The 16317-nt window shown below is 46.6% G+C and overlaps 1 protein-coding gene across 1 annotated transcript; it reads right to left on the bottom strand.

Moving 5' to 3' along the window:
• Nucleotides 1-1709: 1709 nt before the first annotated feature.
• Nucleotides 1710-16317, bottom strand: Pak3 (p21 (RAC1) activated kinase 3). Its single transcript, XM_077684132.1, has 8 exons — nucleotides 15683-16317; nucleotides 15127-15278; nucleotides 13892-14065; nucleotides 13406-13469; nucleotides 10971-11297; nucleotides 10604-10769; nucleotides 8316-8492; nucleotides 1710-3516 (listed from the first exon to the last, which is right to left on the bottom strand). Exons 1-8 carry the CDS (start codon nucleotides 15859-15861, stop codon nucleotides 3391-3393), a joined length of 1365 nt encoding a protein of 454 aa, XP_077540258.1. The 5' UTR covers nucleotides 15862-16317; the 3' UTR covers nucleotides 1710-3390.

Genomic DNA, 16317 nt, shown 5'->3' with positions numbered 1-16317 from the left:
TCCATACACGACACCAGCCAACTGGCATAAGCGATACTGCTACTGAAATTGAAATATTCTTAACCGTAATAAAAATATGACACATACGTACCAGTCTGTATTCGTACGTCTCAACGGGGCTGACGAGGCAGCGGTGCTGACGGCTGGGCGTTTGTCTGTTGTGGGTATCGCGGAATGGTTGCTTTCCGGTCCATCCATGTATCCACAACTCCTGCCGCTCGTGCACTTAGAAGCATTAAGCGTTCAAGTGGTGTGAGGTTGTTAAATGCAAGCCCGAGCTCCTCGGCGAAGCTTAGTTCTCCGGATTAGGCGATTCTATGACTAGCGCTGCAGGTGTACTAGGTTTTACTAGTATTTTTAAAATGGCCGCCGTCTCGTTTCAGCACAAGTTCCGGTTCCTGTTTTATTCCCGCGTGTGGGTGCTATATGGAGTCGACATACTAAGTATTTGTATCTGTTTATGTACCGGCTCATATGACACCATTGTTCACGTCATGAAATGTACAATTTAGCGGGAGATTTAAAAAGTTGGCTTAAATTGATGATGATGATGGTTGCATTTTAATGGCGCAAGGCCAACTGGGGCAAAGAACGCAAAAAAAAAAAAGGCTTATTGTTCAGTGAATAAAGCATCGTTTGCTTCCGGGAAAGCGCTTGGGGTACTGTGAAACACCTAATCTTTCGAATAAAACGAACTTTTGTTTTGTCCTTATGGCTTCTTTAAACCGGCAAGCCCTTTTGGAAAGCACACCGCGCGTTTTCCCTTTGGCGCCTCGCGACAGAGGGCATGTCGGTGCCATGCCCGGCACCGTGATTTTATTGTGCCACCGGAGCAAGCCCTGTTGCGCCTTCTCAATAATTCTTCCTCCGTGGCATGGGGTGTGTGAGAGAAGCCGGGCAGCCAGCAACATTATGTGTGCCGTGTGACGTCACTGCTCCTCGCGCGTGCACAGCACGGCTCTCCAGGAGCCATGCGAAACTGCTCAACCTCGGCCAGTGTACCTCACACTGCAAAATGCAAAATGGTGTCCTGACTTATTTACAAGTTTTGTGGCTACTACTGGCTTGAAGCGGCTACTGCTGGTTCAGCTCGTTGACATGGTCGAAGGTGTCTGCAGTCTCGCAAGCCATTCAATACACTTGCAAGTCCTGAATTTCGGTAATCACCGTCTGCAACCTGTGTTTGTGTGAAATTTTATACGTTTCATTCTTAAATCTTCTTGTTACATTTGCAACACTATTGTCGGGCTCTTTTGGAAGCTTGGAAATGGTTGAAAGGGGGGAAACAAAAACTGCCAGCCCAGAAAATCGCCTTACTGCTAAACTGAGCTTTAAATATAAGGCAGATATAAGTGACTCTGCGACTCGGGATTCTGAAAAAAAAAAAAAAAGATAAAGATAAAGAAAAAAAAAAAAGAAAACTTCTCTTAAATTAAAATAACTGCGGTATGCGGCCTCTCCTTTATTGTGCCCCATTTCCCGCGTTTCTTTTAGCACTGTTTCTAATAATGCCACGTTAACTCGCCCAATTTCAAAGCTTGCCAGACCGTCATATCAGTGTGCCATAACTTGACATGTGGCAATGAACTAGCAGATATACAGGAGCAGCCTTTTGTTCAACTTCTATTTCAAGAATTATTCCTTGATGCCAAACCTTTCACACCAAGAACATTGAGTTAATGAGAAATTCAAGCATGCGAACACGAGACTATGATAAAAAAAAGATTTATTCTTTCGAGGTATAAAAGTACAAATAGAAAGTTACAGAAGAATGCATCTCTTATCAAAAATACTCATAAGGTTGCATAGAAAAAGTGAAAATTATGCAAGGACTCGCTGCCTGCCAGTGAGTTTGACTAGAGTGTGACCTTTTCTCGAGGGTGGCTTTGTGGATATACAACAGCCCGGGCCAACCTGCTAAATTCCACACAATCCGGGCCTCTTCCGTGTGCGACGTCACAATCAAGGCAAATGAGTTCAGCATATCAAAAGACTCCTGTCATTATTCAATATTATACATGCAAGAAATCGTAAGCTCCACACAGCACCCAATTTCCACCATAAACAAAGGCACATTGAAACTGGTGACGCACACTCACTTGAACAATGCTCCATCATGGCAAGACCTGATAAAACCGGTAAAGAGGACGCTCCAAAAGGCTTAGAAACAGACAGATGAAGGAATCACACATTGCGTGGCAGCAGGTGCAGATCGAAGGCGATGATTCTATGAACACAGCAAAAAGGAGTGCCTGGAAATGGGCTGCACACACAAAACTCAGGCACTCACTTCACACTTGCACAGTGCTGGAATGTGGTCACTGGAGAGTCTGGCATCGCTCGCAAGAAGGCACCCTGTAACTCGGAGCGTGAGCACACTCGAGTGCTCGCTAGGTTTGAGCGTGCCAGACAGAGTTCAGGTTACATCAAAACACCATGCAAACTGAGAAACAATGGGCTAAATATATTAGGAATATGCAGCCACCCAGGGCTTTGCTGTGCCACTGCCACAGAGACCAAGAAACAATTTGCAGAGCAGCAGTGCACAGGCAGCGTAGCAAGGCCGAATTTGAGCAATTACGCTGTGCCAGCAAGCGAAAAATCCCTGGCAGCATATCAAAGGTTTTCAGGTGCACAAGCCATCTGAACACACACTGTAGCACACCCTGCTTCAATACAGGACGCGGGCTGCCCACACATCACTATTACAGCAGCGAACTTGGTACAGCACCATTTCTGCTTTCTGCATTCTCTTGTAAGTTTTGTTCTCAATAATTACCCACTTGCTGAAAAAACAAAAAATAAACATAAATAAGAGTGTTACCTATTCCAACAGAAAGTAAAAGTGGCCTCTGCCATTGGCTCACTCCTCGAACCCCATGCTGACCCCTGCAAGCTCTCTGAACAATGCAGTGCTGCATAAACAACGGGAAATAAACGCAGTGCTGTGCATTGCAGCGAAAATATCATGTTAAGCAAGTGTGAGTTCAAGAGAATCCATTGAATTCTTTACACGTGGCACTAAATAGTGGCGTTCAATAATCTCTCGAAATGAAACTAAAGATCTCTAAAATAAGTAGGTTAATGTACAGACATGCACAGATTGCAAAAATTTCTCTTGAGCCAACTGAGCTATTGGTAGCTAAGGGGCCACACTCAAGCTACAAGCACAATCTTTTACCTTAAAAGAAAATACGGGCTCTGTCGAGAACGGGAGCGGTGAGCCCCTAGCTCAAACATCTCAAGCCTCATCGTGGATTCACCTGCCCCACAATCGCAAGGACAACAGCCCGTCCTTGCAACACGCTATTTTAAGGCAGCACAGGCCTCAAGCAATTCTCCCCAGCCTATTGTTACCAGCCCAAGGTGCTGTTTCGGGGCGTTTGCAGGTCAGGCCTTGTTGAGCACTTTCTTGGCAGCTCGTATCAGGGGCACGATGGTGGACAGTGACGCCGCCTTCTGCAGGAAGGGGTGTTCCAGCAACTCTTGCGCTGTTGCCCGTGCCTCGACATCAACCTGCGAGCAAAGAAGAAGTTCCCCAGAGTTTCGCTCGGCCAGGCGCCTGGGTGCTGGTCACAGATTTGCACCTTCGTGCCTCACAGTACTGCAACACCAGAGATTAAATAAATATGAGCACTTATAGCTTTGCAAGCATCGTGTGGGCAGCATACGAAGGAAGGAACAAGCTGAAGCCCCCCCCGTCATACCGCTCTCGTCCATCACCTAGGTTAATAAGCAGTGCCAACCGGCCCTCCCCATATCCATTTCCCGAAGCTATGGAAGCGGATATGCTGCCACGTTTTGTTGCCAGTGTTTCCGCCACCGACTCCGCTATCGCGGCCCACTGGTACACACATTCGATGGAGCTGCGTGGCTGCTTTGCTTCCCAAACTATCACTAAGCCCCTCCCATAGTGCTTTCGTGTGCCGAATAGCGAGCATGATCGAGGAGCTTCATCCTTTTCCTCGTTTTCTTCGAGCTACTGAAGCAGAAGTGTCGCCACGATACTTTTGTCGGCGAGTGCTTAGCCACTTGCTAACGCGACCGTGTCATCACGGCGTGCCGATACGTGCATATTTATTTTGCAGAGCAGAAAGCCGACAAGGGCAGCCAAAGAGCATCCGAAAAGCGCGCTTATACAAGCGTGCACACATTTGCCGCCCGTGGTTGTTCTCACCCAAGGCCAAACTCCGCAGATGGAAGGGAAGCGGTCTTACGAATCTGGCAGAAGTGGAACTAGGCACTGGCACTCTTCAAAGGATGGCGCTACTTAAAAATTCGGCCACGGCAGTGCAGGAGGGGCTTTAGAACAAGCACTTCTCTCATACCCCATTCCATCCCCATCTGCCATTTTGCAGTTCATCTTTACCAATTGCTGTCAAATTTTTTAAGACCCCTCACAGTTTCAACAGTTTCAAAAGGTGTTTCAAAGGTGCATGTACCATTCGCAAGCAAAGTTTCCGCTCCACAAGTTCTTCATAGCACACATATCACAGCTACCTATCAACACTTTTGTGTCATTGCCAGCAGTTGTCAGAATGTACGGCATACATTACTGCATACATGCACAATGTACTGCATACATAATGATCACAGTTGTTTGCAAAAAGGGTAGCAAAGAGGGAGGGGAGGTAGCCAACACCGTTCCCCTTTCTTATCCCATTTTAAAGCTGAGGCCGGAGCTGAAAAAACCTTAGCCTCCCAGACAAGATTGGTAGAGAGGCTGAACAATTTGTCTAACAAAATTTAATTCTTGTTTGCCTCATATTTTTTAACACCTTTGCCTCCCACTAATTTAATATAACTTACTGCACCTCTACGGAATGTAGAAAAAAAAGCTGTGTCTTGGCTGCAGCATTAATTTTTATATTAATGCCAAATTACAAGCCTATTCGGCATTAATGCTGCATTATTACCGAAATACAAGCCTAGCTCTTGCGTCGCTAAATTGCAATAGATATGTTTAAGCTATAAATACAGACCGAGGAGTTTAAGCATCGGGCTGCAATTGCAATTGTGCAAAATCGCGCAGCAGCAAAGACCAGCACACGATGCTCCAACCTGCAGCAAGGCATCCGTGCACAGAAAAGTACAGCTGGATAAAGCTAGGATCAGTGACAGCTGCTGCTGCAGCTGCTTCTCCACACACCCTCAAAAGATACCAGGTGTTCCGCCTCTGATTCAACGCCACCACCTGCTCCCTTTCTTTGTGCGCAGAGAAATTTGCACTGGATTTTGGGCCCATATGTATGACCCAATCCACAGCATGCACGCCCTTGTTTTCCCACAGCCACTCGCACTTTGTTTCAGGTACCGTATTTACACGATTGTAGGTCGACCCTTTTTTTCAAACTTGACAATCAAATGTTGCGGGGTCGACTTAGAATCGAAATCGAACTGTGTACCGCTAGTAACGCAAGCAAAACGAGAAATCAGGGGTGCTCCGAGGTGGGGACAGCTTTGCACCCTTGTTTCCATGGTTAAGGTCGAAGCGTAGCGTATTAATTTACCATTGCATACATTCTGGCATCATTACTGGTGATGCCGACTTTGAAAGTTGGCGTTCCCGATCTGTGCCCTTTGTCCACCGTACTCAGAGCGACTAACCTCCCACCATTGAGTTCGGAAGTGTACTGAACAATGTGATGTGATTGTGTCTATGTTAGCGCCATGCATTGAATCAAGGGATTCGCTAAAACCTATTGTTTATTAGAGACGAACAAAACGCTTCTTGAATGCGAGTAACATACTCACGAATAAAAGGAAATTGTGAGCAGCCGCTTCTTTCAGCTGCCATGTTTGTTTTGGTATCGCACGGCAGTGGTGGCCACTGCCGGTCGCTTTGATGGTTGTCATCTCGCAGCGAATGTGTTATAATTGCGAATAAAGTTTTTCGCTCAACCCACAACGCACGTTTACTCTGCGTGCTTATACAAAAGCTTTTCTTTTTTAACATCTACCGCACGCACCACAATCGCACGGCTCTTGTGGAAGCATCGATCATTGATGGAAGAGCCTCCGAATGGGGGGTGTTGGAACTTTCATGAAAGACGAAGAAGCTCGCACCCAGCTCAGCAAGCACACAGACGAAAAAGACGAAGACGACCAGGCGCGGCTACAAGATGGACGCTTTTTAGACGGTTCCCTGTACATAATGTAAATATATGTGCTTTTTATTGACGACGGCCTCCTCCCTTGCCTCCCTGGACGTTCTTCCACATGGTGCCGAAACCCGGGACGTCCAACGACCCGACGAGGTGAGCCATGCAGCGGAATTCAATTCTTCGACCGCCATGCTCACCCCGAAGCGAGGAGGAGGCGTCGAGACAGCGGAACCGGCTCCGGATTGTTCAGAAAAGCCTTCTCAACTTCAACCGGCAGCTCATCAGCGAAATAACGGCAAGTCTGGAGCAAACCAAGGACGTCGAGGCCGCCGTGTCGTCTGCCAGGCTCCAGCATAGCGCCGACCGACTTGCTGGAATCAGTGAGAAGCTGGAAGCTCTGGCTTACGGAACCACAATTGACGGCCAACACAACGAGGCTCTGGAGTCTGTCGAACAAGCTCACAGAATAATTGACTCACTTCAACGAAGACTTAATGGACGAAATGGAGGCCCCCCTCAGGAGTCATTTCTAGAAAATCAAGACAGAAAGCAACGCCTACCAATAGACGAATCGAAGAGTGCAAGTGAAAGCAAGGGACACGGAAAGAATAACGGAATTCTTGACCCACAAATTGCTTCGTCATCGATGGGAATTCCAATACCAGTTGTTAGACCCCAAGGATCTCCAAAGATGATTGCTTCACTTGCATCAGCGACCTCATGCGCCACTCTGAACGACTTGTTTGAGGACTCGCAAGAAATACGCCAGACAACTTTGCCCCCTTCGCCCAGACCTGGATATGCCATGGTACTGCATTCACTATATCCGCAACGAAGAGAAAGTCATAAAGTCATCCAGCTACCGAAATCGGCTTCATCAGAACCAAAAGAGGATGTCGTGAATGACGAGGACGGTGTGGATTCGGAAGGCATTAACGGCGAGTCCAACGCGCCAGAGGTTCTTGCTACCCTCCCTGTGGACACAAGGTATGGTGCAGACTGTGTGCAGGAAGACATTCACAAAAGAGAACATGAGAATCTGGATGCTGGCGGACTAGTTACTAAGGTAGAGACAACTACAGCGGACAATTATGCACAGTCATCACTAAGAGACAGGCGTGACCAGGATTCGGAAGTGTGTGGCTGGGAAAAGAGTGTCCACTCTGGGAGCCCTACAACCGAGACAAAAGTGCAGCAGCTACAACCACACGATGGAAGTGCCACAAAATACGAACTGCCTAAACGCTCTCTTCGTGATAACTCGGACCACTTAACGGCGATCAAGCACCTTCGCATCGGCCAAAGGGCTACTGTAAAATGCCGCACATCTCGAGGAAAGAGATCAAAGAAGGACGCTGTCGCGATCATGATGAAGTCGACGATAACCCAGGCCACTAAACGAATTCGGAAATTAAAGAAACCTGGAAGACGTTTTGGTACGTTGTGGAAGAAACTTGGAGGACATTGTGTTAAGTGCACATGCAACACGTCACTGAAACTACACGTGAAGCCTGTGCGCATTCTTGACTACTGGAAACGTTATGCCTGTAACTCATCCCTTGACGTAGCCATTATGGAAAAACACAGATCAAAGGTTAGAAGAAAGGCAAAGTGCAGAAGAAAGCGAAGACCGAAGATACGGAAAAAGAACGAAATCGGACACCGGCTGGACACGAACGGCAAATTGACCAACAACATCACCACTCAAACAAACTGTTGTGGGGCGGGAAGATGTTGGAACTTTCATGAAAGACGAAGAAGCTCGCACCCAGCTCAGCAAGCACACAGACGAAAAAGACGAAGACGACCAGGCGCGGCTACAAGATGGACGCTTTTTAGACGGTTCCCTGTACATAATGTAAATATATGTGCTTTTTATTGACGACGGCCTCCTCCCTTGCCTCCCTGGACGTTCTTCCACAGGGGGTATTGGTAGTTGACGGAAGAGCTTCTCTTTGTGATACAATTTTTTGGCGGCGCTCACTTTTTTTTTCTTTCTTTCTTTTTCTTTTTTTTGAGAGAGATGCATTTTTGGGGGGGGGGGGTCGGCCTACATTCGAGTCGACTTACAATCGTGTAAATACGGTATCTCAGTGCCTCGTACAGATTTAAACGCAGCTCCATGCCGTCCTTGGAAGGGCATGCTGCAGCACCACTCTGCCATCGCAGCAGCAGGCAGGTGCCACAAGGAGAAGCCTGCAGACGACCCACCTCGAGGCAGCGGTCGAGGAAGTCCAGCAGTTCCGGGGAGCGCCTCTCCCGGTCGCGCAGGTGTGGCTTTCCATGGGTGGCGATGAGGTAGAGGGCCCGCAGGGGCGTCTCATTCAGGTACGGGGGCTCGCCATCCATCATCTCGATCAGCATGATGCCCAGGGACCACACATCCACCTGCAAGCGGCGGTGAAGAACTCCAATGCCTTCCCATTTCACCCGGAACGGGTTAAGCAGTGGTGGATATCATGAACAAAACCCTAAGCTGCCGTCCAGGTCAGTTGCGCTTATCAGCACAAACAAAAGACACAATGTGCAGTGTGCAGCCTTCCCCATTTTGGTGCCGTCCAGTTGCTGGGCCTTTGTTTGTTTGCTTCTCTGCTTCATGGTATGAAGTGCCTGCATATGCAGTCATCTCCCACGAAACTGACACTGCAAGCAGCTTCCCATTAACAAAATTTTACGGGCTAAATTAAACGCACAAATCTCGGGGTTGTACGCTGATAACAAGATAACCAATCTGCACTTTCCCAGAGCACTACCTTTTCTTTGCTCAAAAAATAATTATCCATGCAACTATGCTTCAGGAAGTGCAGAAATAGCTGCAGTGGACATGATTGCAGTCTGCTTATTGCAATTTTAGCTCTGGTGTTGACAGCATATACTTACTTTGACAAAACAAATGAAATGAGTTTGCCGAGCACACTCCATAATAAGGGTATCTGTCCTCTAGAATGACTGAAAATAACCAACATAAAAACAGCCAGTGTCACAGGCCAAATGTAACACCAAGTGTAGCAATGTTCAAGATGCATCAGACAGGCGACAAGCATATTATCCCCACCAGAGACGCTATAAAGGAGGGTAAACTAAACATAGCAATTCTTTAAGGCAACTTTCCACATGCCTGCCCGTATGATAAGGGTTTTTCCCTTGATCATATTCCATTTCCAAGAGCCTATCTGATCATATTCCATTTCCAAGAGCCTATCTTGTAGGCCTTTCTTGATTTCACTTGGCAAAGCATCGCTATCCAGTTAAATAAATGGCCAGCAACAGTTCAAAAGCAGGGCACCCTTAAGTGGGTACTAAAATGACCATTTGGTAATTTGTGGCTTGAATTTAGGCTGAAAAGCTACCAATCTGCTATAACACTTCTTGCAGCCTTTAGGCCTTCGTATTGTAACAAATGCATTATCGAATTGGTTGCTTTTGTTCCAACAACTGCTGCGGTCTACTAGATAATAACACAGATGACATCATAGGAGCAAGATTGGAGTCATCTAGGCTTGGTGGGCAATATTTGAAAGTCACTGGAGCCACGTGTAATGGGGGCAGAATGGGACTGCAGTTGAAATGAGCTTTAAAAGACACTAAGACCAAACTATAAGCAAACTTTTCGGTTCAAGTCTGCATGCTTTCTGGGAAGATAAAACAACATCTTAAAACTTTCTAGCTGGGATAGCAATGAACAAACAAAAATTTAGGTGGCAATGTTACACAAGCAATGGCCTCTTGCTTTCTCCAAAACCATCTTGTGAGACATCACCACTTGCAGAAAGCCAGCCAGAAAAGGAAACTTCAGCAATATATTAAAATGTGTCCCTTCTGCCACATTGGCCACAATGCGTTGTGAACATACAGCAGTAGCCACTAACATTAACACAATGGAACGCTAAAAGTTTCTACCTTTAGTTAGGTAGATGCAGCCTTTCCTTTGGCACACAGCAAAAACCATAATTGAAGTGCACGTAGACCATGTCTCTTCTTTCTTGTGGCAGTGCAACAAGGCCAATTGACAGCCAAATTTGTGCACAGGCTATGTGACCATTACGCTGATTGCGTGGTGACAAGCATTGTAAGTATGTTTCTTTTGCATTTTACAAGTAATCTGAAAGCCAGGGACTAATTTAAATGGTGCGAAAGAGATCCAGGTGAATGTCTACAAAAAGTATATCATGAGACCCTTTTTAGTGTCCCAGCAAAGTGTATGCCAAACTGCACAGACGTTTTGTCATTTCGGCCTTCAGAAAGCCTATGTACGCCCAATAACAAAAAAAAAAAAACAAAAAAAAAAAAAAAAGAAGAAAAGCTGAAGCTACTATACATTTTCTCCACTTTCAATGCTCTGATGTGTGGCGGTCAAAATAACTTGATAGCCATTGTGCTTGAGAAGATTACTCAGCTTCAACTTCTCCTTCCCCTCTCGACCAAGAGATTCCATTCAAGTCAGCAGCGCAGTGTGGTGTTCCCCCCCCCAACAGGAGGAGGCGGAGGCTGGGGCTCACCTTGGGGCCGTACTGCTTGCGGGTGACCACCTCGGGTGCCATCCAGTAGGGTGTGCCCACCATGGTGTGCCGCTTCTCGTCAGGCCGGATTTGGGCACAGAAACCAAAGTCGGTCACCTTCACTGCCCCATCCATGCCCAGCAGCACGTTGTCCGACTTGATGTCCCTGCAAGGCAGTCTAGCTTGGGACACCAATCCCAACCACAGTCACGACAACTGCACAATCAATGCTGGCCCCCTGTTGCAGGCTCAGTGAAGCCACAGACCCCTTTCAAAACCTCTGCCCCTCTGACCCTTCTGCGAGGGACAGCCGTCAGTGGAAGACAAGCCAGACTACTTGCAGAGGAGGGCAGTGTGGCCCACCCACCGGTGGATGATGCCCTGCGAGTGGAGGAAGGCGATGGCCCGGGTGGCCTCCAGGCACACAGCGGCCATCTGCTCTTCGCGCATGACCGTCTCGGAGACTACGTCCGTCAGGGCGCCCCCCTCCAGGTACTCCATGACCACCCACAGGTCCGCCTCCACCAGGTACGCGTCCAGGAAGTTCACCAGGTTCGGGTGCCGGTTCTGACGCATCACCTCAATCTCCGTCAGAATCAGCTCCTTCTTGGGCTGCTGCGACAGCTCCATCGTCTTCACGGCCACCTTGCGCTGCGTCGCACGGTCCGTCGCCGTGTACACCGTGCCCGAAGCCCTGTGCAGGCAAAAATGCTTCCTGAAGAAACTCGGCTGGGGCATTCTGTTCAAGTGTTAAGGAACGGGTATGGTGGAGCCATCTGTTGCATGCACAACGAAGCTACAATTACAGTGGTCGGGTGACCCCAACCTCGTCGCAGCATTGCATTCGAGCAATGTTTCATGATTTGGGTACAAATATTTACCAAGAACCAGAACCAACATATGCTGTGTTGAGCACTTGTGCTGAATTTCAGGATTCCTGCACATTGCACGGTGTGTCTGATGCGACTGTAGCAGCTGACTGTAGCATCAGCTTAGTGAATGCTTCAAAGGGGCCATGCAGACAAATTTAAGTTAGGTTTTAATTGTGGTTCATTCAAAAGATTGCCTCATCAGACTAACACTGACACCAATTTTAGCGCAAACTTCACTAAAAGAAGCTACACTACGAGAACAGGCATGTGGCACTGTAGCTACTTTTCCACACTCAACTGATGACGCATTATGGGCAGCTCATTGCAACTGGCCTAGGCCGACAAAATCCAACACAAAATTAAACAGCTATTATAAGCTTGCAGAACGAGACCTTTGCGGTCAAATTTAGTGTACATCCTTTTTTAAAGCAGTAACAATGGTGGAGTAAACAATGGAAGTTGTGAACGAACACATAAGCATAAAAGCACCAGTGTGTACGGCACACACTACGCTGGCCACAGTTGCACTTGTCTGCCATGACACTGGCCACCTGGCATAAACGACATTGCCACCAACTTGACCCTGACTGACAAGCATGCCCAATCTTTCACAAATGATTACAATCAACAATAACAAAAGTAAGCTGGGTACAAATCAGGTAAAAAAAACAGAGCAAGTGCAGACAATGGTCCTCGACGGCATCGTTCTGCCATCTAAGAACGCGAAACGTAAACAACTTACAAGGTAACACAAAAGACTGTTTCACCATTCACAGCAGCCGTAGTCAACCAACAAACTTTCATGTTAGGTGCGTTCCCTGAAGACATCATCGGCAATGTCACAAAACACACGACTTAGTGGGAGAATGAAAATCCTGTCTTAAAATGCTTAATTTTTCAGTGAATAAAGCATCATTTGTTGTCCGAAAGGGACTGAGGAAAATGTCTTTCTGACACAAACTTGTATTGTGCCTTCATGACCCCTTTAAGTTTCAAAAATATGCTGCTCGCATGCAGAAGGAAAACAGCTGGCAGGGTTTTTGTATGTCTGCTGAATTCAGCACTTTTCATCTCTTGGGAAAGCACAGTTAAGAAAGTGATGGACACTCGGTTCGGCCGAGCAATTCAGTTCATACACCGCTCATTGAGTGCATAAGTGCAGTGTTGGCAACGCTTATAATTAACATGAGAAGTCGGTGTTGATACAAGAAGAAAGCCAGAAAAAACAGTGAAAATGCTTGCTTCATCATTAGTGAATTCAGTGGTGACACGTAAGCATCACGAGAAAGATGGTATAGATTAAAAATAGTGCAGGGAAGGGCTGGCAAGCTTTCTACTCTTTTTGAGAAGGCAACATTCAGCTTTGCCATCACATAACCTAAAAATTGTGCCAGTTTATCAACTATATTGAAAACGTATTTCAGGGCATATTCAATTTGAGCAACAAGGTATGAAACATGGCCCCTGATCTTGCATAACTAGACTAGAGCCTTGCGCCGCAGTACAGCAACATACCGCTTCCGACATACCTCTGCTACTCGGTCATACTATTGGTGTATGGCTTGAAATACTTTTGTAAATAGTAATCATTTGGGCCAGTCTTAAGCATACTTTATCATTAAGCCATTAAATTATGTTTTCCCATACAACAATAAAACTAAATAAATAGGAAACAAAACTGGCTCCAGCTTGCTTATGGCAAGATTACAACCAATCAAAATAATTGAACAGTAAGAGTTGTCTGTAACTGACTTGGCTGAATTTAGTGAGCTCATTTAGCTCAGATTGCTTATGCACAAAGCCTTTCTATAAACCACTTTGTGGAATTCCCTAGTGGAAATGGACTCTTTTAGGAAATGGACTCTAAACATTCCTGTTAAGCTTGACAGGGGCAATACCAGGTGAAAAAAAGGGCACTGTTGTGACTTACCCTGAACCTACTTTACTCATGAGGTTATACCGTTGCCGTGGATCCTCTGGATTAACGATATTTCCTGACAGAAAAAAATAACAAGAAAAAGCAGCCATCTTAGTTGAGGAGACTGATCCCACACTTGACAAGCATGATAGCATTTTCGTTTATTTACAGCAAGGAATTACTACATTCTCATGCCAGAAAAGTTACTTTCATCAGACAAGAGCCACTTCAAAGCCAAATAAACAAGCACACAAGAAAACACAGCCTGTTTAAGCAAGAACACAATCCTGTAGCTGCCATCCTTCAATTCTTAAAGGGTTCGCAAAGCTGAGCAACAATTAATTACAGTGCAAAAGGAAGCTTTGCACTGCCAAGGATTTAAGAAAGAAAAAACAAATATACGCAAGGGTCTGCCAACCGACCATTCTAGCCTGATAAGAGAGAAAGATGTGCGTCTTTCAAAGCCAAGTAGGGTGAACAGAGACGGACAAGACTTACGCAGTTGGGCCATGACCTCTTCCTCCGAGACCCGCGGTGCTTCTTCCCGTTTGCTTCGCATAACGGGAGATGCAACCGGCACAACCGTAGGTTTTGCATCCCCATCTGTGGGCGGACCTTCGGCCGCAAGTTTGTCTTCAGGAGGCTCATCTAGGCCTTCATCATCGCTCATTTCTGCAACAGCAGAGAGATGAGAATTAAACATGCAAGCAAAATCTGTTGCTGGAGTGTAGGTGTCCATTTCTTTCCACTGGAAAGCTTAAACGTTGATGCAGACAGTCAGGTAGGAGTCAACAGACAATGTGTTGCCGTTATTGCTTAGCAAGACATGCTTGCCATGCTCAAAATACTAACAAATGCTGGCCACATAACACTGACCACAAGTGTCGTCGGACCAGCTTTAGGAGAAATCCCCAAGGCAGAGTAAGTTTGTGCAGACAAACATCTGACATGCACCTGAGATGCAGCCATACGTAGGGTTGCCACCTACCCGGTTTTGGAATGGCCCGACCGATTTTTTAAACAGCGGGCCGGTTGCCGGTCCATACTTAAAACCGGCCGTCATTGGCCAGTTTTTTGGCCCTTGTGCCGTGATTATGTCCGTTTTGGCATTTTATAAGCGTCAATTAAACAACTAAGATGATAAATATGTGTCGACAAGCTGCGCGAAGACACGCGAGCAGAGAAAATACGCAGGCGAGCGCGCTGCCTGAGATGGAGGGGGACCGAACGGAGGAACAAAACAACAAAATGCTGCCGCCGCGGTCAGCAATTGTGTTAACTTTTCAGTGAAGCACATACAGAGCAATAGCCAAGCTTTCAATCACTTTCGGTACAATGTTTTGTTGATTTCTCTCTAATAAAACGCTACAATAAATGGCACTGCATGTCAAAAACATGGCGTCTTTCTTTCAACACAAATTAAACATTCTATATACCACTCTCCCCCCCCGAAGGCTTTTTTTTTTTTTCGGGGAAAGGTGGCAACCCTAGCTAGACGGCTACAAAGGCAGATACCCCGGTTTCAGATCCTGGACCAGGGCAAATTTTTCTTCAACTGCAAAGTTTCTGAGAAAGCTGTACAGCTTTCCTATGTAGCCGTACAGCTGCATTTCAGGTGGGTGCCCTTCACTGATGACACGGAAAGTGCTCAGTTGTAAGACAACAACGTGCACAGAACCACAAACGTCCATTTGATCTAAATGCTGACACACTGAAAACCTGATTGTCCTTACCCGGAACGGTGTCCGCAATTTCTTTTGATTCTTGTTCGACGGTTTCTTTCGTGGCCAGAAACTTGGCGACGCCATTCTTGTTTTTGATGGAATGTTGGTAATACTTGAGTGCTTGTAGTACCGCGGTTGGGTGCTTGCTTTGCTCCTTCGCGCTGTTTTTTGAAACAACGGCAAAGTTTGATTTCAGGTCAAACTGAAGTGCACACTAAACGTCAATCAGACAGTGATGAACTCAATCTTAATGCTGATTTAATATTTTAAGTGACCGAAATGTAACCGCCACAGTCCAAACGAATTACCTCACAATACAACGGTGAATTCTCTCGGTTATGTCGCGAACGCGAGAAGTCACGTTTTAACGTTCCCTTGTCCTACATACGACACATTCGAGGTCATTGGCAACTTCGGAGCGCAGTACTTTTATCAAACTACATTGTTGCGTTTCACAAAAGCGATGTAAACATCGGGCTTACCAGAGGGGAAAGGGAGGCGGAGGATATATTTTTTTAAGCAACGCCCCCTGCAAACGTAAGGATACAATGCTGAGTTGACTCACCTAATGTTGGAATGTTGCAAGAGTTTAAGCCATGGTTCTGGTAGCCCTTCAACGTTGCCCGTGGCCGGGTTGTATCCGACATGGACGACGTGAGACACTTGAAAGGGCTGGCCAATTTCTTCGATAACTCCAGAGTCGACTCTCTTATCCTTTCGCTTCAACTTGAATAGGAAACTCATGGTCACACTGTGAACTGGGCGGCGATGACAGCACCACAGCACCCGAAGTCGCAGACTCAGTTAGGACGGTTTCGGAGTCCACAGGCCAGCCTTCGGTAGCAAAGGAACAAGAATCTTCGTAGCACCTGCTTCAGCAGTCGAAAATCTCGCGCACAGCTAAGGACGGCATTTTGCAAGCGATTATGACACGGCGGCACAGCCCTACTTGTCACTTTTTAAACAGGAAGTCGAGTACGTTGTTTTCCACTTTTCGTGTAGCACACAGGCAATGGCCGTGCGGTATGCGTGCGGCGCACGAAAAGAGTGAGGGGTTAACTTACGTAACACGTGGCCACTTCAAAAAATTTAGTCCGCATCCGCATTTGTTGTAAATCACCACATACACGCGCACAACACACCCAACACACCCAACTTTTGTCGAATGGGCATAAGTACGAAGTTGAGAAAGCCGATAGT

Source organism: Haemaphysalis longicornis, unplaced genomic scaffold, assembly GCF_048455015.1.
Source record: "Haemaphysalis longicornis isolate Haplotype H1 unplaced genomic scaffold, Haemaphysalis longicornis Haplotype H1 scaffold_9, whole genome shotgun sequence".
NCBI classification, from domain to species: domain Eukaryota; kingdom Metazoa; phylum Arthropoda; class Arachnida; order Ixodida; family Ixodidae; genus Haemaphysalis; species Haemaphysalis longicornis.
This window is presented reverse-complemented; position numbering and strand designations above follow the sequence as displayed.

Coding starts and splice junctions, on each gene's coding strand:
- Pak3 (XM_077684132.1), bottom strand. CDS start 15,861: ATGAGTTTCCTATTCAAGTTGAAGCGAAAGGATAAGAGAGTCGACTCT. Junction 15,279..15,682: donor TTGCAACATTCCAACATTAG/GTGAGTCAACTC, acceptor TTCAAAAAACAG/CGCGAAGGAGCAAAGCAAGC. Junction 11,298..13,405: donor ATGAGTAAAGTAGGTTCAGG/GTAAGTCACAAC, acceptor TTGCCTGCACAG/GGCTTCGGGCACGGTGTACA.